The sequence below is a fragment of the Enhydra lutris genome, unplaced genomic scaffold (assembly GCF_002288905.1).
Source record: "Enhydra lutris kenyoni isolate GAN:26980312 unplaced genomic scaffold, ASM228890v2 scaffoldscaffold27, whole genome shotgun sequence".
Lineage (NCBI taxonomy): Eukaryota > Metazoa > Chordata > Mammalia > Carnivora > Mustelidae > Enhydra > Enhydra lutris.
In genome coordinates, this window is record NW_019154111.1 from 23,244,064 (window position 1) to 23,267,721 (window position 23,658).

Sequence of the window (23,658 nt, forward strand, 5' to 3'; positions counted from 1 at the left end):
TTACAAAAGAGAGGGGGAACAGGTGAAAAAGTCTGAGAGCCTATGGTCAACTCTCAAAGGAACTGTAGACTTTAGGGAAAAGTGGCTTGGGAAGTATGCACAAGGAACAAGGCAGACCACTACCCCACATTAGGACTTCACATTCTCCTCTTTCTCTCATCGCTCCAACCACAACCCTACCAAAATCTTCAAGTTCATTTACTCCTCATGCCCCAGGGCATCTCTTTAGGGAATCTCATCTAAGACAAACAGCCTCCCAAACTGGTCCCAGGTAGTGATCAGTTCTAGGGATGCTTTAGAACACAGTGTTCACAGTAGTAGAAGAGCAGACTATCAACAAATAAGACTGAATAAAAACCGAATGTCTGCCCCAAAACAGATCCACTTGCCAAGTCAGTGGTTTTTAATGGGGAATGATCCTCCCCCACCACCACCACCCGGGGTTACCTAGAGATATTTTTATTTGTCACACTGGAGAGCAACATGGGGGCAGGTTGCTACTGGTATCTAGTGGGCAGAGCCCAGGGATGCTGCTAAATACCCTACAATGCAAAGGACACCCACAACGAAGACTTCCACAGCCTAAAATGTCAATAAAGTGGAGACAGAGGAGCCCTAGCAATACCAAATGATCTGGGGCAAGAGGAGCTCTTAGGTTCTTTCACATGGGCAATCAATCCCATCCAAACCAGTTGCTCTACACCAGTTCCGACAATGTATGGCTAATGGGCCAGACCAAACAGTGAGCCTTATGAATTCCATTCCAAATCTACTCAAATCAGGCCAGGAAAACTAGGGGGAAAAAACAAAATTAATAACAACAACAAGTTGAGGTTAGCAAAATAATAAAAGTTAAAAAGAAAAAATTGTGTCCTTTATCAAATGTTAAAGAGGCAAGATTAAAATAAGAACAAGCAAAAAGACTTTTCTTTCAACATAAGAAAGCAGAAAATGCAACTCTTTTCATTTTGAATAAATAGTACCATATAGTAAAATTCAAAAGCCAGCATGCTCTCTTAGTTCTACTCACTACCAAAACATTCTTCCAATAAAGTGCTCCATATTCTTCACTGCAAAAGGAAGCTAATTAAAGGGAGGGTTTTCGTAAAACATCTTGGGAATTCAAAATAATTAATGTGGTTTTTTTAATATTAATGTGTTGCTTTTAAAATTAGAAGCCATGAATCTTGACATTAAGGAGCTTATGTGTTCTTACCTCATCAATATTTACTTATAGTATCAATATTAGATCAATAATCATCTACAATTGGCCTTCCCAGAATTCCCATTCATTCTCTTTCAGGCTACCTCACCAATTAACATCTTTCCCTTCCTTAAGGGGTTTCCAGAGAATTGTCTTGTTGTGTTTTTTTTGTTTGTTTTTTAAGATTTTATTTGAGAGAGAGAGAGATAGTGAGAGTGTGCAAGCAAAGGGAGAGGCAGATCCAGATTCCAGAGAATTGTCTTGAAGAGTCTATTTTCTACATGGAAGGCATTCTGACTCTACCATTTCTAGTTCCACCTTAAAATCTGCCCTAGGGAAGTTTCAACCAATGCATATGGAGTAGGATTGCTGTGTCTTAATGAGAAATTAAGATCCTTCTGCCTCAATGCTTTATCGGCAGGCTGCCTGGAATCCAGTGAGCTGTTTTATCAGAGGAACCTCTGCAACAAGTTGGTTTATGTGCCTGTTATTAAAGGAGTAAACCCCCCACTGAAGTTCCCACGTATGTATGATCCCTGACCTGAGAGAAGTCAGGCCTGACCATCAACTGTCTCCCACAAGCTGAGACCAGCTGCAGCTTCAAGAGACATAGGGGTCCTCAAGCTCTGCTCCCTCCATTCGGATGCCAGGAGTTTGTAAAGAAAAGAGCATTATGAATATTTCTCTTCAAAACACATCTCCACAATGTCTGACAGTGTCTCTCCCAAGACTGTTACAAGAGTAGGGCCCATATCTATAAACCCAGTCAAAAGACAACATGTATTGGTATTTCAATTTTTTTAAGGAAGTAACCCAAAAAACACAAATATAAATACAGATACACACACATATAAATCTGCGTATGTGTATATATATACATACACACACATATGTAGAGAGAAAGAGAGATTGCTTGACTCACTGATTGATTCATTTAAGGAAAAAAAAATCAGAAATATCCCAAAATGTCCATCAGGGGAATGATCAAGCAAATTAAATCATACTTACATAATGGAGAAAAAATAGGGGAAAAATGTAAGCATGTCTACCATAAGCCAGCTGTGTTCACATTATTTTTTTTTAAGATTTTATTTCTTTATTTGACAGACAGAATTCACAAGTAGGCAGAGAAGCAGGCAGAGAGAGAGAGGGGGAAGCAGGCTCCCCACTGAGCAGAGAGCCCGATGCGGGGCTCGATCCCAGGACCCTGAGATTATGACCTGAGCCGAAGGCAGAGACTTAACCCACTGAGCCACCCAGGCGCCCCTGTGTTCATATTATTTTATTTCATTCTGCCCACTGCTCCAACAATTACCCTTTGAGGTAAGAATCACTAACCGCAATTTATAGAAGACAAATGAAAAGCCCATAAAAGAAGAAAGTTGCCCTAGGTCACAGGGCTAGTGAAGAGCAAAGCTGAGATTTACATCTAGGTTTTCTTACTCTCTGCCCAGCATTTATTCCACTGCATCCCAGATTTTCCCTCAAGATCTATATTTGGACTAATTCAGTAAATGGAATTGTAAATATAAAATAGTGTTAAATAAAAGTCAAACCATAGCATAGCTGCATTGGTTTTAATCATATGAAACTGTATACACATATATTAAAACTGATGATCATCAGAATGAGACTGACAAAAAAAAACTGGAATTGAAATCATCCCAGTTTGTTTCTCCTATGAAGTTGCTTAAGCACATGATAAAGAAAGTCACCAAAATCTTGGGATGCCTGGGTGGCTCAGTTGGTTAAACAGCTGCCTTCGGCTCAGGTCATGATCCCAGCGTCCTGGGATCGAGTCCCGCATCAGGCTCCTTGCTTGGCAGGGAGCCTGCTTCTCCCTCTGCCTCTGCCTGCCACTCTGTCTGCCTGTGCTTGCTCTCTCTCTCTCTCTGACAAATAAATAAACAAAATCTTTAAAAAAAAAAAAAAAAAGAAAGTCACCAAAATCCCCTCCTCTACACATGCCTGTCCCAGGCCAACGAAGGTTAAGAAGAGGCGATAAATTTAAAACACCTTGTTAAAGGCTGAATGTGGCTGGGCCAGTTTAAGATAAATACCCCATCCTTCATAAAATTCCCAGCTCTTTTAGAGACAAAGGGACTGACTGGTAGAGTTTCTTCACTAGATCAAAAGATGGAATTTCTGCAACTTAAGAAGTTTGAGAGCAAGTCCATGTCTCTACGGAACTCTCCTTTCATAAAAATTAGCACTTACGCTGTATAACAAACATTCTTTAAATTCTTCCCTCAACCAAAAAAATTTAATCCTGGGATATCCCCTTTGCAGTGGCTTTGCCCACAGAGCAGCTATCACCTTCAACCAAACAGAATTACCTTGGAATCTCCCTCCTCTCTTTCCTCTCCTCAGATCTGGGGGCTATCCTGCTGCTTAACAGAGGAGACTGACCCAGGCACGGATCTCACTCGGACCTCCGCATTATGCTGCAACTTGCAGAAATAACTAGGGGGTGGGGGCCTGGTGTGCAGCACCCTCCCACCCAAGCCAGAGTAAGCGGGAATTCATATGAATAACTTTCCAAAGATAAACCGACAAAAGGCTCACTAGGTTTACACAGTCCTGTTCACAAACCCAAATGCTGAGAACTGGGCAAGATACCACTTTTATCTTGCCCCTTGGTTCTTTCATTTTTATAAGGATTGGCTACCTGGGTCTCCTGACTTCAGGAAGACAGTAGGGGCATGAAATGTTGGCAAAAGTCTTCTGAAATTGTTTTTTAAAAGTAAATGGTGTATAAATACAATTCCCACTGGTGTCAGTTTCTTTATGAAAAAGTATTTCTTATTTTAAAAAACATGGTAGTAAAAGTTCCTCTACCGGTTTCCCTTAAAACTACTGTTTTGATTATTGAATAATCTCCCTAGGTTCTCTTTCCTTTTAAAACTCTTACCTATTTCCTCTCTTCTTATATTGACTACTACTAATAAAATATCTTGATTCAAGAATCTAGAAAAATGCTTGAAATAATTTCAATCAGATTAGATCATACTATTATTACATTTTAGAGTAGCAATTAGACCCATAGTTTATTCAAATCTTCCTAACACCAATACACACACAAAAAAGTCAGTCAGCTAAAATGGATGACCTCACTCTTGGCTTCTGGCTACAGCTCCAGAGGTTAATAATAAGGACACGTATCGAAATTTCCTTAATATGCCAGTCACGCTATGGACAGCTTTCTACATATTATCTCATTTAATCTTCACAACAATCCTAAGCAGTAATTGCTTTTGTTCTTAATATTGTTATTGTTAAAGTTCTTGTTACCTATTCCCATTTTATAGATGAGGAAGCAGGCACAGACCAGTTGAGTCACTTGTCCAAGATCACTCATCTAATACACTGGGAGCTCAAACTGAATCCCAGACTGGCGGGCTCCAGCTCCCATGGGACCACTGCGCGCCATCACTGGCACTCTCTGCAGTGGCCATTCCGTTGGCTCCTCCTTCTCTAAGTCAAGTACATTGCTACTGTTCCCAAACACAAACTTAAACTCACATCTCTCATCATTTTCACTGCTTCCCTGGTCCTCCCGAGTCTTCTGGCACACATTGCTAGCCTTCTTTTGATGTAGACCAAGACATTGGTATCTCGTCCTAAAGAAGGAAATATAAAATATCAAAATTTAAAAATACAAAAGCTTTCAGCTGAGCAGCAAGAAAAAAACAGAGGCCTATTTGCCATGCCCTTAAAGGAAAAATTCAGAGAGCACAGAGGGCTCCTTTGGCTTTTTCTTACTTTCAGGAGCACTGACAACTGTGCTAGTAGTAAAAATGCATATGGTGTAGTAAAAGTACTTAGGTTACCAAAGGTCAAATCATGTGACTGATTACCTAATCCATGCTTTTGAGTTAGGATGTTGAATATTTGATAAATAAAATCATCTGCCACAAAGTGCTGGGAAAATGAACATAGCCACATTCAATGTGGTTTACAAGCAAGAATTCCATATTCTTCAAGTCTGCATGCTTTTGGTGGAGATGCAAAGAGGTGAATCTCAGGTTGCATCCTGATGAACTATTTTTTTTTCCTTCTTGACATTAAGTCTGGAGAAGCCTCATCTTGAACTTCTGCTTTATATTATTCTTTCCCTAACACTAGTGACATCATAATCATCTCCAGGTCCCCAAAGAAGTCTATTTTAGCAATATATATTTAGCAATATAACACATTCCAGATATGACAATAGAGTACGCAACAAAATGAAAACTACCCTAGTGTTAGAGAAAGCACTGACAAGCTAACTAGTTATAATAATAGTCACTAAAATGGCTCTTAAAAAGTACATTAACAACTTCTCATCTTAATCTTTTATTTAATTATATGTCTTTTTGGATATGTTTCCAGACCAGTGAGAACATACATGCATTTAATCCTCAGTAAAATTACCATGCTTTAGAAAAATATGACACACCTGTTATAGATTAAGTACATGTATAATATGCAGCTATTAAAAGATGTTAAGACCAAAGTCCTAACATTTCAAGTTTTAAACAATGAGAACAAGATGTGTGTTGAAAATCTGCCAAGCACCTACAAATTATTTTAAAGATGTGATTATATTTTGGATAGATTTAGGCAACAGGTTGAAAGGATTTAATTTACAGAAGAAAAGAAATAAAGTAAATTTCTTAAGTTATAAGGAATGTAATTTTATGTGTTAATTCTCATTAGTTCACAAAATAGACATTACTATACAAATACCTTCAAAATTCATTGTTATAATTTTTTTAAAAGCAAGATAGATATGTGAGACTTGATTAACACACATACTTACTGCAAAATGCAAATAAAACCTCACGCATTATGTGTCATGTGGACATACACATGTATATACACAAAAATCAAAGATCTTGCTATACCTTGGTCATAAGGAGTGTATTAGTCCCACCAAATCCAAGTTTAGCACTAAAATTTAATTTTATAATCTCAAATATAAAGGAGATGCAATCCTACTCTCCAAGATGCAGGAGGGGAAAATGAGGTGAGAAATTCCACCTTAAGGAAACAACCTGAAGTCTGAATGGACAATGAAAGGATTATTAAATTTCTACTTAAACAACCAAAAAACTGACAAGTCAGCAGCTCCAGGAATTCCAGAAACAATTTTGTTGTCTTGTTTTTATACCATTCCTCCAAAATATCACTGCCCTCTGTTTGGCGTACTAAAGTGAAAGGCCTCATTTTAAAGAGTTATCTTAAATAAAAGCAGCCATTATTTTTAATATAAAAGAGATAAATAATTAGGAACCCATGGCTTTTTATCTCTGGAAGCCAATACCAATGAGCTAAGTACTGGGATAATCACCAATAACTGTGATATTCTTAGTTGTCCTATTTCAACCCATGCTGTAGAAGACGTGTAAGAGAAAATCTTTGATTACATTAACATAAATTTAAGTCCAATTTCCCAAATAGGCCTTGTGTTATGGGACAGAGAAACAACTAATAAACAGAAATATGTAAGAATTCTGAGGAGAAAAAAAGGTTGCCATTAAAGGTTATTACCATTTATTTCTAGAGTTAAGGATCTAAAAGACAAGGACAGAGAATCTGTAAATGAAGGTGAATGGTCATGAAGCTATAAGTTAATTTTGTACTGTGCTCTTATGGGATGGAAAAAAATAATAGAAAGGCAAAAACTAGCATTTATTCTCATCTAGGGGAGTCATATTTTGAACTGGCCTGAACATTTGTTCTGATTAATCACGCTACAGTTCTGGCCCCCAACATGCCAGCCTGAAAAAAAGCTTACTGTGTTGGGCTTCGTACTGGGATCCGTGATGCTGTAGCTGCTGAGAACGCCGGTAACAGCCATCTCCAGCCTTCAGGGCCTGCTTGAACAGCTTTTCTGCTTCCGCAATGGTGGTTGCTTCCTCTTCAGCCAAGAGAATGTAAGCAGTCGCACACCTGTCCATTCAGATAATAGCCACCGTCAGTTACAAATCCAAGGATACTGTCACAGCTGGAGGAGTGCATGCAGAAGGGCAAGGAGTTATGCCAAAACATGCAGAGTGGCCGCTGGTTCATGCACCCCTGCTTTGTAGTTGTCGACACAAAATAATGACAAAAAAGAAATGTCTCTATTTTAGCTTGAAAGGTAGGATGTGTAGTGTTAGGAGTGTGGGGCTCACAGATGGACTCTGCCCCTTATTAGTGTGTCACTTCGGGCAAGTTATTACTCTGCCTCCCTGATGGAGCACAACAGGGAACCAATTTGTTGACAGTGTTGTTGCGAAGGTTAAGTAAGGTGATGCATGTGAAGTGCTCAGTACAGTAGCCGGCAGGGGGTACGTAGTCCCATAGTCCGTGTCAACCGGCGATGGCAATGACGAGAGCTGTTGGGAAAGATCTCCTTCCAGCTCTCAAAGTTAGAGATCCTACAGACAAGTTTCCTTCTAGTCACTAACCACTGATTCTCTGGAATCTAAGGATATCTTTAGAATGAGAAGTTCATTAAATCGGATCAATTACGCATTAAAAAAAACAGCGCTTCAACCTCACATTACAGTCAGCACTGATTTTCTGGGCCAGAGAAGAACACTAGAAGAACCCACAGGTAGTGTTATTTCTGAAGAGCTCCAAATCTGATTCAGCCTTGGCAGCGAACAAGAGTTCAGTCTCATGCCTTTAACAGTGACAGCTACCACCACTTGCTGCTCAGTATGTAGGAAGCACTGTACCAGGCACTTAACATATATCGTCTCATTTAATCCTTTCAACAACCTCTAAGCTAGGAAGCCAGAAAGGATAAGCAGTTAACTAACAAACAAGGGGAACTCTTGGAAGTTTCTACCTTCCCCATCATATCAGAACAACCCAACTGCCAAAGAAAGGGAATGTGATAGGAAACAGTGAGGCCGGAGCAGACCATACAGGTCCTGATCTGCACAGATCCCTCTGCTTTCCTTCTTCTCCACTGCCTCTCTTGTGGTCACTTCCCTACTTATCAGAACCTCCATCAGACCACAAGAGAGAAAATAATAGAAAGTGAAACCAAGTGTTACTTTTACCATTCATAAACTGCAACGGCCCAGCTAGGAAAAGCAGGCTGAACTTACAGTCAATGGGAGGATTGGGTGACAAGTTAATCTTAGCCTTGAGGACGGGTCTTGTCAATTCTTTCGTCAATCCTTCTAATTTCATGCAGGACTGACCAATGGGGCTTTAAATAGAATGTGGTGCAATAGGGAGAAAAAATGCCCAGAAAAAAATGCTGTAAAACCAATTACTATGAAGGGCAGCAGATATAGGACTTAGAAAGAACAATAATGATGCTGAAACTGCCCAGCGATTCACTGGAGAAAATAACTGGGACAGGCATCAGGAAGCACTATTTAAGGCTTCAGATGCTGACATATAGGTATGGATCAAGGGTAATGAAGTGAAAACTGAGATTATAACACGGAGTGGTGGATACAGTATCAGCGGATTTAGCTATAAGATTATAGTCGGTGGGCTGGGAATTCAAGACAGGTGGGGGGGCAAGTTGCTTGTTTTATTTATTTATATTTCAAATAGTATTCTTAGGGGGAGAGGCAGAGTAGCACTACTAGCCAAGAAAACATATATCTATGTGGGAAGTCATGAGTCTGGGGTAGAAACATGCTAAGAGCTTGTGAGTGAAGGAGAAAGAGCAATAGAAGTGCTAATGGTTGGGGAGTACAGAACGACGGCTCAGCTCGATGGAAGATAGAGATGATGCATCCTTGTCACAACACAATACACAGACAGAAGCAAGAAAGTATGGTGATGGGGGTGTCAACCATCCAGATATCTGCTAGAAGAAGTCTCATTTGGTTAGAAGTAGGGCACCCGACAGGTTCTTGACTTACTTTGGTAACAATTTTATCTCCCAGATGGTAGAGGAAGCAATTAGGGGAACTTCAACTCTGGACCTAATTCTGACCAAGAAGAAAAAAATAGTTGGTGAAATGAAAATTGATAGGAACATTCAGAGAGAGTTACTATGTATGTCATTTTGGAGTTCAGGGTAATCCAAGAGGGTAAGGTGGACTTCAAAAACTTCAAAGAAAAGAGGTATGATTCATGGCATGAGACTCTGAAGGGAAAAAAATGGTTGAAGAGGGTTGAGCAGCTTCCAAATGTCCAACTATCACCATAGTCACAAATGAACCTCTCAGGAAGAAAAGAGGGGTGACAATTAAATAACCAAAACAGCTGCACAGAGATCTCTCCCAAGGTCAGATTCTTAAAGGACATGTGAAAAAAGATGGAAAGAGGGCATGTCATGAAGGACTACAAGAGAGTGGAATGAGCTAATAAGAATAATGTCAGGAGAGCTAAAACTCCAAATTAGCTGAAGCTTGCAAAGCAAAATAAAGACACAACAAAATGCTAAAGACAACCATCTATTCCCATTTTAAAATTATGTTTAAGGCCCTATTACCACCCCCCATTTCTCTACAACCATCGCAAAAATAAGTAAGCAAAAAAGACAAACAACACAACAACCACATCAAAACAAGAAAAGTTTGTAGTTAGTAGCAGCAGATAATAAAGAGAAAGCAAAACTCTCTAACTACTATTGTTTTCCTGGCTTCTCTATCAAGGAGCATGATTGTTGGGCTGAAAAAGGGAGAAGAAATTAAATTCTAACATGGGTAAAAAGATGTAAGATAGCAAATAACTGATCTATTCTAAATGAATTACTGTACTGGGATGGGCAAATCCCAGGAAGCCAACAGACCCCGTAGGCAGGCAGGCCATGGAAGTGCTCTCTGTGGATAGTTAAGGAATCACAAAGAATGGACAGGTGCTAGAAGATGAGATGACAAATACAGTAAAAGTGTTCAAAAAGGGAAGGAGGCAGACTTCCCAAACTCCAGAACAGTGATTTGGAAAGATATTCTAATAGATTAAAGGGATGGTCTCCAAGCATTTTTAAAAGAAAGTAGTGAACACTAGAAGCTAGCTTAAATTCACTAAGAATAAATAAATCAGGTTGTGCTAGCTTAATTTACTCTAAAGAATTTACTAAACAATAAAGATCCATAGATACAACTGGCATCCTTAAGATCAAAATGGAGAAATATGAGCTGAATCACAGTGTAACTTGGGCGGCTTAGTAATTAGTTGAACAATACCAAAGGATGATGAGTCATGAAGACATGGACCTGGAGGATAGTCTGTATATGTCATGTCACAGAATTCTGTCCCTGATCCTGACATATTTATCAGAAACATGGATGACACACAGAAGGCAGGCATATCAAAATCATTTGTAGATGACAAGAAACTGGAAAATAAATATGCTGTATGACAGAATCAGAAACCAAATAGATCAACAGGTTACAATGGCAGGATTTCCAACTTTCAAGTGAATCTTTTTTTTTTTTTCTAAGACCTCCAAAGAAGATTCTGTAACCTTCTTCAAAAAAAATCATAAAATAGTTTAACAATGACCACTTGGCAGGGAGAGTGTTGAGGTGATTCAAGCACCAGATGAGTGGTTGAGCTAAATGACCTTTAAGGTCTCTGCCAACCCGGAGATTTTATGACTCCAATTTTAAGAATCTTTCCCATTTTCTGAGATCTCCAGAAGATATTTCCCAGCCTTCCTTGGTAACCCACAGCATGTTTGACAACACTAACTACAGCATTTCCTCTTATCTTTGTCTTGATCTTGAAATACTTTTAAAGTGCAATTTTTTTCACTTTACGTTTTTGTTATCTTTTCCCGACTAGCAAAAGCTTTACCTAAAAAATGTGATGGCACAGATGAGAACTCTACAACTGAAAAAAAACTCCCTGTCAATATGTTTTAGATATATAAAGAACTGTATTGATTTTATGTCCTTAAAATATGCCACAGGTAGTCCCTAAAGATCTTGGAAGCCCTGGAATAGCCCTTGGAAGCTGTTTAAGGATGGTCGTAGCAAAACCACTAAACTGCTCTCTAAGATGACAAAAACCACCATCACATGGATATCCTTTACAAAAAAAATTTTTGACAAACTAATAACCCCCAATACGATCCTCAAGGTCAAATGTATAATTTAATTTAAGTATCCTACTAATAGCAACTGAATACATTCAGCAAAGGATGAGTTTTCCTTTTTAAAAGCAAGATTTTCCCTCACTTACTCGTTTATCTCTAAGGCTTCATGAGCTGCAGAAATTCTAGCTTGGGGGTTTCTCTCTCTCCAGGCTTTCTGCATTACTATTTTAGAAAAAGAGAAAAAAGCATGTCCATCAATACACATAATATGGAAGACTCAACACAGTTAGTTAAATTAAAAGCTTTCAGCTTGAGTACAAGACAGTATTTCACTTACCAAGAAAGTCAGCCCAAATCTCCAAAGTCACACAAATATTCTAATTTGCTATATCATTTGTCCTTCAGTAGATGATACCAAACTATGGTCTATAATTTTAGAGACTTAATCTTGATTAAGATTTCTCTTTTTTTTTTTACTGAAGTATTAGTTGACACACAGTGTTAACAGCAGTTTCAAGTATATAACATAGTGATTCTCCAAGCTACATGTTATGCTATGCTCACCACACAGATTAAGGTTTCTTAATCAAGAAAGAAAAGACATTCTAAAAGAGATTTAATACTTCTTTTGCTCATTAGTGTCATTTGTTGTTAAGAAACATATATTATTTTACCTCTTTTGAGATGAAATTGCTACTAATCTCTTCCTTCTACTTAGACACATCATAATCTCTATTGATCATTTCCCAAATTCTATAGGCTCTGGGTATTAGGACATTTTAAAACCATTTGAAGAATTAGGAGTTGGAATAGAAAAAAAAAGTGCTTTAGCCTTTTGCTTAACATGTCTATCTGTTCCCAAAGTTTGCTGCAAACACAGTTTTTATATACCAGAGCAGTTTTCTTTATATATATTGCAGAAAGCTCAATGCCTGGAATATTTATTGGACTATGATATTCCGCCATGGCAAAGAGTACCTTTTATTTATTTTTTAATTTTATTTATTTATTTGACAGAGATCACAAGTAGACACAGAGGCAGGCAGAGAGAGAGAGGAGGAAGCAGACTTCCCACTGAGCAGGGAGTCCGATGTGGGGCTCGAACCCAGGATCATGACCCCAGCCGAAGGCAGAGGCTTTAACCCACTGAGCCACCCAGGCACCCCCAAAGAGTACCTTTTTTTTTTTTTTTTTAAAGATTTATTTATTTATTTGACAGAGAGAGATCACAAGTAGGCAGAGAGGCAGGCAGAGAGAGAGGAGGAAGCAGGCTCCCTGCTGAGCAGAGAGCCCGACGTGGGGCTCGATCCCAGGACCCTGGGATCATGACCTGAGCCGAAGGCAGAGGCTTTAACCCACTGAGCCACCCAGGCGCCCCCAAAGAGTACCTTTCAAAAAAGAGCAACAATCTCCATATTTGTTTTATAAATATGTATATTCTAAGTTAGTTTCTCAGGTGCATGTACATATTCCTCTTTTTAAAGATTTTTTTTCACTTATTTAAGTTTGGTAATATAAAAAATATCAGTGGAATTATTTGAACCTCAAACAATGTGAAATGCAAGCCAAGCAAAGCCTTCTCTAAGATGGAAAACAAATATGGATTCCAATAATTAAGGCCATGCCCCAACTTAATGCTAGTGAGCCTATAAATAGGCATAGAAATCACTACAATATTATTTCTTTATCATTTGGATTCACTGAATCCCAATATCTAATTATAATATCATTAAAGAGACATGACCCTTCATCCTACCTAAACCAAGGATTAATTAGCTTTAAATAAAATTTATACTTCCTCAAAATATATAAATCCAATGTCAGTATATTTTTCTAAATGGTATTTTAAATTATAACAAGAAGACTTGTTTCTACAATGATATTTCATTGTGATAAATCCTTTAAGTATCAGAATTCTGGGCTCTCCTAGTCAATGTCCAATTTAGTATTTTATACATTGGGGGTTTTGTAGAGCAGATATTCTAAAAGCAATGAACATTATTATTTAAATAATAACCTTATTCAAACCAAAAAGCCATTCCACTCAGCAACTATCTAAAAGATTGTCCATACTTGCATCTGCAGGACGCAGGTGGTCTGAGTCACAAGTAAAGAATGTCTGGTGGTCTTGGGCAGAGAGATTCATGTCATAGTAAGTCAAAGGCTCTCGTCCTGTCACCCAAGTATACCTGGTAAAGGGGAAATAAATAGTTAGACACTTTGAGAGAAGAAAGCAAGACCTACAATATATTAAGCTGCATAGCAGCTGAACTATAAAACATGAACTAAAACAGCTTCGCCAATGAATGAAAAAAAAATTTTTTAATCATCCTGTTCTCTCTTTAGGAAGTATACCAGCAGGAAAGAAGGAAACATTTTCCTCTATATTTTTGTCAAAAAATTTTACTAGCACTAGCTAATGAAAACTTACCCTAATTTTATCATGAATAGACATTTCCCAAAAGCCATGAAAATTCTGATATGCCTAATTACTCTGCAAAATTAAATTCCTCCATAACTTCTGTGACATCTTCATAACCACGTTCTAGGTAAGCTTCAAAATATTTTGATTGTACAATGTATAATGAAATGAATAACTGTAATAGAAAATTTCTAAAAACTACACATCTTTATATATTATCCCAATTCTAATCCCAAAAATATTTATAAAACAGAAAAATCAAAACATTTGTGGATTGTATCAAAAACACTACCCAGACGGTTACAATGACCCCTAAATGAACCAGCAAAGACATTCGCTGCTGTCTTTACTCTCTGAACTAGACCCATTTGTCTCCCAAGTTGTCAAATGCTTACCGATTATATTCAGCACCCCTAAATAAATTTAGTGGATTTCGCCATACTTTACATTCTGCAACAAAGAGAAATATGAAAATGTTACACAGAGTTCAGAGACACTACAAGCTAATTAATTCAGCAAACCACCCTTCCTGGCCATTTGATAAGATAATTTTATCCTCTACATGAGAAGGAACATGGAAAAACTCTGAGTGGTTAATCAGGAAATGTAGCTCAGATACAAGGAATTTGGAAAGTTTCCCTTAATCTTTCTAGGCCTAAGCTTCCTCAATTTGCTAAATCAAGGTATAGGTCAAAATCAGCTCATTCATAACTCCAATAGTCATCAAGAGGTCTAAACAAATTCTATGAATTTACTTCTAAAATTATAGGTTGAAGATACAGGTAGAAGTAAAACTACTTTCTATTACTCTAAAATAAATCTTAAAATAATCCTAAATAAGCCTAACTTATGCTCTAGATTATAATAGGCAAGTGCCCTAGATTTTTATTTAAGGTCTTTGTTAATACTGATCTTGTGATAATTCACCAGATTGCTTTTTACATCGCCATAAAGTAGTAATAAGAAAATTAATAAAGGTTTTTTTTAGGGAGAAATGTTATAAAAATATATTGTTTTAAAGCATTAACACTATTTGCTTATACAGATACATGTAGCAATCATTATACTAATATTATAATTCTAGCATGTACTAATAGATTATACGTCTTTCTTTTTTTTTTTTTTTTCATAGCACATACCCTCCCCAATGTCCATAATCCCACCCCCCCAACCCCCCTCCCCCCATTAACCCTCAGTTTGTTTTGTGAGATTAAGAGTCACTTATGGTTTGTCTCCCTCCCAATCCCATCTTGTTTCATTTACTCTTCTTCTACCCCCTTAAGCCCCCATGTTGCATCTCCTCTCCCTCATATCAGGGAGATCATATGATAGTTGTCTTTCTCCGATTGACTCACTTCGCTAAGCATGATACCCTCTAGTTCCATCCACGTCGTCGCAAATGGCAAGACTTCATTTCTTTTGATGGCTGCATAGTATTCCATTGTGTATATATACCACATCTTCTTTATCCATTCGTCTGTTGATGGACATCTAGGTTCTTTCCATACTTTGGCTATTGTAGACATTGCTGCTATAAACATTCGGGTGCACGTGCCCCTTCGGATCACTACGTTTGTATCTTTAGGGTAAATACCCAGCAGTGCAATTGCTGGGTCATAGGGGAGTTCTATTTTCAACATTTTGAGGAACCTCCATGCTGTTTTCCAGAGTGGTTGCACCAGCTTGCATTCCCACCAACAGTGTAGGAGGGTTCCCCTTTCTCCGCATCCTCGCCAGCATCTGTCATTTCCTGACTTGTTAATTTTAGCCATTCTGACTGGTGTGAGGTGGTATCTCATTGTGGTTTTGATTTGTATTTCCCTGATGCCGAGTGATGTGGAGCACTTTTTCATGTGTCTGTTGGCCATCTGGATGTCTTCTTTGCAGAAATGTCTGTTCATGTCCTCTGCCCATTTCTTGATTGGATTATTTGTTCTTTGCGTGTTGAGTTTGCTAAGTTCTTTATAGATTTTGGACACTAGCCCTTTATCCGATATGTCATTTGCAAATATCTTCTCCCATTCTGTCAGTTGTCTTTTGGTTTTGTTAACTGTTTCCTTTGCTGTGCAAAAGCTTTTGATCTTGATAAAATCCCAATAGTTCATTTTTGCCCTTGCTTCCCTTGCCTTTGGCGATGTTCCTAGGAAGATGTTGCTGCGGTTGAGGTCGAAGAGGTTGCTGCCTGTGTTCTCCTCAAGGATTTTGATGGATTCCTTTCTCACATTGAGATCCTTCATCCATTTTGAGTCTATTTTCGTGTGTGGTGTAAGGAAATGATCCAATTTCATTTTTCTGCATGTGGCTGTCCAATTTTCCCAACTCCATTTGTTGAAGAGGCTGTCTTTTTTCCATTGGATATTCTTTCCTGCTTTGTCGAAGATTAGTTGACCATAGAGTTGAGGGTCTATTTCTGGGCTCTCTATTCTGTTCCATTGATCTATGTGTCTGTTTTTGTGCCAGTACCATGCTGTCTTGATGATGACAGCTTTGTAATAGAGCTTGAAGTCCGGAATTGTGATGCCACCAACTTTGGCTTTCTTTTTCAATATTGCTTTGGCTATTCGAGGTCTTTTCTGGTTCCATATAAATTTTAGGATTATTTGTTCCATTTCTTTGAAAAAAATGGATGGTACTTTGATAGGAATTGCATTAAATGTGTAGATTGCTTTAGGTAGCATAGACATTTTCACAATATTTATTCTTCCAATCCAGGAGCATGGAACATTTTTCCATTTCTTTGTGTCTTCCTCAATTTCTTTCATGAGTACTTTATAGTTTTCTGTGTATAGATTCTTAGTCTCTTTGGTTAGATTTATTCCTAGGTATCTTATAGTTTTGGGTGCAAGATTATACGTCTTTCTTATACAAAGACTGCAGAAATTTAGAACCACAGGACTTAGAAAAGTCAATCATTAATTTTATGACTGTCTTATACGAGTGTAGTGTCTTATAATATGCTACAATTCTTTTTAAACAGCCTATGATTAAGACTTTCTACTGATTCAGAATACATTTCTTTGAATGAGTAATATTTAATAGAAAATAAAATCAGTTAATAGTACTTAAAATATTGCTGTATGTATAGTCCACCAAAAGACACCCAAAGACATATACACAAAAAAAAAGTGAAGAATTATTGCAGATATCAAAAGAACATTAAAGACCATGGGTGATTCATTAAGATTCTCAGTCCTATTATATGCAACATCCATCCTTCCACCCATCCATACCCATCCACCCATCCAAGAGTACTAAGCACTCAATGGGGAAAACAAACAAGCAATGCACTACTAGAATACAGCATGAAAACAGAGACCATGAAACACTACAGAAACACTGTGTGTAATCTCAATACATTCTTGATAAAATAGCAAACAAAAGGTATACATATAACAGGAAGACATGTTTTCATTTAAAGAAGATAAATTTATCTTTAAATTAGGACTGGAGCCCGCCTAAAATGTGCTCAATGTTTATAAATAATGGCGCTAAATTTTCTGACACTTAGCTTAATTCGACATTTAGGAAATGATCTTTGTTCATTTGAACAAATGATGATTTGTTCAGTTAGTTCTGCATCTTTGAATTTTTTTCCTGAGAAAGCAAAATTCAATGGCTGTCACTTCCTATAGCACTAACTAAAATATTGTGCTTTTCTTAAATAATTACGGTTTTTCCAGATGTAAAAGCCCTTAGGGGGTCACTAATGAACTTCAGATCATGGCTTGAATCACACTTGTGAGCCAAAAAACCAGGATCGTTGTCCTTAAGGCTATTGTAACTCTGAGGTCCTCATCATTCCCACCATCTCCTCAGAGGATGTCTTTTAAGATCCAAAGTGCTCTTCAAGAATATTGCAAGGCTAGTATTTAGCAAATAACAAATATGCACATATATTTATGTACAAAGGTTGTTCATGGTGGCATTATTTACAAGAAAACAGGAGCATGTGGGGAGATGCCTCTGCCCCACTGAATTTCATCTGAAATATTAGTGAAAAGGTTATGGCAAATAATTTTATCTCCAGTGAATACATTATTCTATTTGCCTAGAAGGATAAGCACTGTTCAAATTTCAAGAAACAAATCATAAAGCAAAACACCTCCAATTAAAATTTCAAATATATTTTATGTTGGATACAAATAAAATTATTTCTACATAAAAATGACTGCAAAGAGAAATGGTGTATGTACCTAAAGTATTTTTGAGCAGTATCTAAAGATACGATCTTTATTAAGGAAGTGTCACAATACAGCCAGCAGGGGGTGCCACAAACATTTTGAAATGCTTTTACAGCTTGTAACAGAAAACTGAACTTTTAAAAAAAGTCACTGCTAACATTAGTGTCATACATGTAATCTATATTGTTTCTCTATCCCTGAAACTTAGTAATGAGGATCTAAGTAACTATAACAGATGTAAAATACTCTGAATGATAAAAAAAAAATATGTGATATAGAAGTACGTAAGAAACGTCTTCATTAGCTGTATCCTTCAAATTGGTGCAAAACCAGAATATTTTTTTAAAGAAATAAGCAACTAGAGGTAGAATATGAACACCTCAAAGTTCTACCTCAAATTAGGTCACAGCTATGTTAATTTCTTCTTTGCTACTCTGTTTCATAATCTTAACCATTACTAGAAAAACTCTCTCCCTCTGGAATTACTCTTGAGTACATAACCCATAAATATCAGACTGCCTGATGGTTTGGTGATAGGGACAGAGGTTATAAATACCAAAAGTATTAGAATGTGAAGATTTAAGTCAAGAAGTTCAACTCAGATATCCAGAGGGTAAAATTTTTTCCACACAAGGTCCAGTCTCTTACCTTACTCATGTCTTTGAGGAATAAATTATTTAAGTCAGAATTAAAATTTTACTTCCAAAAGGAAATTTGCATTCTCCATTAATATCAACAATTTCAGGGGCACCTGGATGGCTCAGTGGGTTAAGCTGCTGCCTTCAGCTCAGGTCATGATCTCAGGGTCCAGGGATCGAGCCCCGCTTCGGGCTCTTTGCTCAGCGGGGAGCCTGCTTCTCTCTCTCTCTGCCTGCCTCTCTGCCTACTTGTGATCTCTCTCTGTCAAAAAAATAAAATCTCTAAAAAAAAAAAAAAATCAATAATTTCAGTGCCCTTTAGAAGACCCAGAAGTTGACATGGACTCCACCAAGGGCTTGCTGACATTAACAGCCCAATTAAAAATATGCCCCAATACAATAAACATACTGTCTATAGTTCCATTTGGAGCAGCCCACAGAAGAGTCTCTATCTACAAATCCTGAGAGAAATATTCAGACCTTAGCACGCATGCAAGAATGTAGTTCAAGAGGAAGAGAAGCAATAAATATTGGAATAGTACTTGTTTAGTTCCTCAAGTCTGCAGAACAGATTCCACCCTTTGTAATAATAGGATGATCATAAGTTTTTATGTCATAGACAAAGAACATTAAAAAAAAAAAACTTATTGCTATCAAGGACTTCTAATATCAAGCACAATCTTGTCTTCAGCCTTCCCTCTCACCATTCCTTACTAAAGCTTGCCATCCCAGTGACAGTCACCTTCATGTCTTTTGTACTCACTCACTCCTCTAGAATGCCTATCCCAACCACTCACAGGACTGTGTGGTTTAAACATATATAGAATGGCTATTCTGTATTAGTCCTGAGGCTGGACCCTGGGTAATACAAAAATAAAAATAGAGGCGCCTGGGTGGCTCAGTCATTAAGTGTCTGCCTTCAGCTCATGTCATGACCAGGGTCCTGGGATCGAGCCCCGCATCGGGCTACCTATTCAGCAAGGTGCCTGCTTCTCCCTCTCCCACTCCCCTTGCTTATGTTCCCTCTCTCTCTGTGTCAAATAAATAAATAAAATCTTTAAAAATAAATAAATAAAAATAAAAATAAAAAGAGGAGCTTATAGCCTTGGTAGAAAAATAGAAAGGGCATCCAGCTGAAGAAGCTCTACAGAAGGAGTAGACGGAACCACAGACCTTCGCTTTGTCACAATCTTCAAAGAAAAAGAGAACTTAATTCTCAGAAAAACCAAGAGGCTCCAAACTCACAGAGCTTTTATTCATGTGGAAGAAAATTAACTCCACATCCAATTCATTTACTCCGAGAACCTTTCTTTCCTAAAATTAAAAAAAATAAATAAATATATGTGTGTGTGTGTGTGTGTGTGTGTGTGTATATACACACGTACATATATATACACATATAAATGTGTTTATATATAAACCTTCAAACATATAAATTATTAATTTATAGTCTAGGAAGATTTGTTATACTAAAAAGTTACCACCTCTTCCCAGAATCTAAAATCTAAAAATAATGGTAATATTATTATAAACAGCAGCAATAGCAACTTTTGTCATAGCTATAAGCCTGATTTTCGTGGAGCCTTTCTATAAGAGGTTTTAAAGCTCAAACCATCTATAGTCCTTACATATGCTAGTGAGGGGCCTATAGTAGGCCCTTTTTACAAACAAGTAAAGCATAGAAAAGCTATATAATTTCCCTGCTGCTCATAGTAAATGAGATTAAGGGCTGGTGTCCAGAGTGACCAACAACCACCCACTATATGCAACGGGCCCATTACCCTGCAACATCATATTTCAAAAATCCTATGACTTCATCAATTAAATTTTCCACTAGAAAAACAGCTTCGAAAACTCCTGTAGGGAAATGTTAGGCATGTTTAAACAAACTTTCAAACATTTTAGTTCCAAAGTACACCAGAAAAGGGCCCTCAATAGTTTCACCAGATGTATTATGACAATCAAGATTAAGCCCAAGCCCGTCAATGTCTGACATATGATTCTGCCATATATTTAATAGCTTTGATATCTCAAAAATGAATACCCAATTCTCTATTTCACACGTTCTTTTTTTTTTTTTTTAAGATTTTATTTATTTGACAGACAGAGATCACAAATAGGCAGAGAGGCAGGCAGAGAGAGAGAGGAGGAAGCAGGCTCCCTGCGGAGCAGAGAGCCAGATGCGGGGCTCGATCCCAGGACCCTGGGATCATGACCTGAGCCGAAGGCAGAGGCTTTAACCCACTGAGCCACCGAGGCGCCCCTCACACAAGTTATTCTTAAACAATCATTATGAGTAACAATATCCATTTTCTTAAGTAGTTAAGCTTTAGCTGTTTTGATAACCTTTGAAATAATTGTTTTGAAAGAGTTAGTAGTAAAGGCACAAAGGAACATATAGATAGCTTTCAACTCAACAAATATGTTATTCCCTCAGATTCTACAGAATGAGAATAGGTATAAAAAATGATGAATTTCAAGACCATTTTTATTGATCTGCTCTATTCAAGATCGTGTACTACTTTCTTCAAGTATTGCTAAGATGGTTAAATCTTTATCGTATCTCTCATACATTTCTCACTGATTATTTCTGACCTAAGTCAATCAGCTCAACCAAATACTGTGGAAACTGTGAAGTAAGTTTATTAAATAAATGTTCACCAGGGACTAAAACTGTTTTAGGCACTTTCACAATTCAACTGGAGATCAAATCTATACTAGAACATAAATTTTAGTAGCAAAAGATTTTAAAAGATGTAATAAGCACTGGCTAAAACAATCATTTCAACACATGCATAGATGTGGCAAGGACAACTGAATTCCCCTAATTGAGATGATTAAAAAGCAACTCCAAAGCTCCTGGACATGTAGCAATTTGCAATTCTGCCAAGCGATGTATTTGAAATGCAAGCACTGAAAGGCCTGGACATAAAAGTGAGTCACTGAGCTAATGAGTAAACCTCACTGAACCCAAAGCCCTATCTCCATGGAGCTGAGCCATCTTCCCCAGCATATTCACAGAGAAGTCAGTACATCTGGGGGACACTGCCTGATGATTGTCCTCTGACTTGTTATTTCTGAATGACCTCATTTATTCCTCAATGTACTCTGTGAAGTAGATACTGTTGTTATTCCCGGGTATGGAAATTAAGATACCAAGGAAGGTAAGTGATTCAACCAAGGTCAACCAAGTGATAGGGCCAAGATTAGGGCCACATCTGTCTGACCCCAGAGCCTGAGCTCTCGGGTCTCGACCACCAGCAATTCCACCACTAAGCTGTTTCTAAGTAAGTTTGGATAATATCACTTCTGAAATAATATAATGTATGGTAGTACAGGTTTTTTATGAAATTATTTATTTTACCAGTTTAGTAATTACATTAGTATTGAGTTTACAGACCTCACAGAGGATCTTGGCTAATTTTTTTAGTTGGGGCTTAAGACTTTGGATTCCAAAGTAAGACTACCTAGGTTATCAGCCATGTGACCTTGGACTGACCTTGGACAGACAACTTATCCTCAACCATATAACAGAGATAGTAACAGTACCTGCTTCTTACATATGTACACATATATACTATGTAAATATATATAATATATATTAAGATTAAATGAGACTAAAATGAAATTATTTGAGACAAAGGCAAATAACTATAACCAGATTTTGTCTAAAGATCTAGTTCTCTGCAAGAGAACACTAAGGCATCTCAGAGCATTTGAACTTGACTTTGGCAAGGATACTTCTCATGTGATAAAGCACCCTGAACTTTTCCCAAATATCTTGAAGGTGAATGCTGCCAACCCTTGTCTTCATGGCAACTTACTCAAGAACAGGGCAAATTATCAAACAGATGTTCCCATGAACCCAGATTCAAAATGTTACTGGTCCCTGAGAACCCCCTCCCTTCAGACAGGAAGAAGTTGCCCACGTTTTAAATCCCAGCACACCATCAGCTCATAAGCTGAGTTAATTAAGAAATGGCAGTGAGAAACACAGTGACATGGCAAATACATCAGCAGGGTTTATGATGAAAAATGGTGGGTTAGCTCCCAAAAAAAAGCAAAACAAGTAAAATGTTCATAAATATTAACCTAAGCCAATAAATATTAACCTAAAAACCTAAAATTTGGCTAGCTTAAGAAGCTGTATAGTTAACTACATTTCTTCTCTGATCCAGAGATAAAGATTACTACAGTTTTTAAAAGAGTCTGCACCCAGGCCAATTTGTAGTCCTCCCACTCCCCATAACCCCACCCAAATCATTCTTCAGCAGGTCAGGTCTTTCAACTTTCAACCAAAACAAATGACTCCTTAAGAGCTACACTATGGCTTTCAGATAAATCAAGGTTTATAACTAATAATTTCAGGGGGGTTTTTCTTTAAGTTTTTCAATTATTTTTTCTCAAATAAGCAATTAAACTGCCTCTGCCAATATCCATGGGATTTCTTAGCCATGTTGTATTTCATGTAAGATTCACCAAAGAACTGTCTTGTCGTTCTCAAAGAAAATCAAAAGATTTATTAAGGCAACAGCCATTGTATTATTATTAAGGGAATAGGAATTGTTAAACAAATTCGTCTTTTTAAGAAAATGTGCTATTAATTACCCTCAGCTTTGGACTTTCTTTTTCCTTTACTTAGATGAAACCAGACTATTTAATAGAAAGTGATTAAAAGTAAGATAAAAGACAACATACTTCAATAATACTTTTCTTATTCAAAAATAAAAATTACCACAGGAAAAGAGAAGTGGAAAATAGTATTAGTCCCACTGAAACCATACTCAATACATGTCTGCTGAGCTAAGTCAGCCAAATTTTAGAAACCTAGCTGTCAAGAAGAGGCCAGACTGAGCCCTAAATATACTTAGATAAGGTAATTTCCCCTTCGCTAAATGTAACTATTCAAACATTCTTATCAGATCAGATCATAAAATGCTAGATCGTAAATGCTGTACCTCTTATATAGGAAATGAACAGAAAAACTGCATGCATAGAGCAAATACTAGTGGAACCGAATTATAATAATATTCAAAAACTCAGTCTTGGGTAAAAATTCGGTACAAATAAAACTGGGAATTTCCATGATCATTATTTTTGAATATGTTTTTATAAGGGGCTGAGGTTCTCCCTTTTAAAACTGCCATAAAAGCACTAAGAATAGCATCAAGATTTATATAATACATAAGGCTTACTTCAAGTTAACCATAAAGAGAAACAGCAAAATA

At 37.4% G+C, this 23,658-nt stretch overlaps 1 protein-coding gene across 8 annotated transcripts in view; it reads right to left on the reverse strand.

Annotated features, from left to right (window-relative positions):
- Nucleotides 1-23,658, reverse strand: part of LOC111152004 (suppression of tumorigenicity 7) — a 265,161-nt gene that overhangs the window by 82,753 nt on the left and 158,750 nt on the right. For 5 of the 8 annotated variants that reach the window (XM_022510265.1, XM_022510262.1, XM_022510267.1 and 2 more), the window contains 5 exons: nucleotides 14,007-14,061; nucleotides 13,263-13,378; nucleotides 11,336-11,411; nucleotides 6,984-7,138; nucleotides 4,727-4,824 (listed from right to left, as the gene is read on the reverse strand). In XM_022510265.1, the coding sequence (XP_022365973.1) occupies nucleotides 4,727-4,824; nucleotides 6,984-7,138; nucleotides 11,336-11,411; nucleotides 13,263-13,378; nucleotides 14,007-14,061 (500 nt within the window). Of the gene's footprint in view, nucleotides 1-4,726; nucleotides 4,825-6,983; nucleotides 7,139-9,063; nucleotides 9,133-11,335; nucleotides 11,412-13,262; nucleotides 13,379-14,006; nucleotides 14,062-23,658 lie in introns of all 8 variants that reach the window. The other 3 variants (XM_022510264.1, XM_022510263.1, XM_022510260.1) reach the window with 1 other exon arrangement.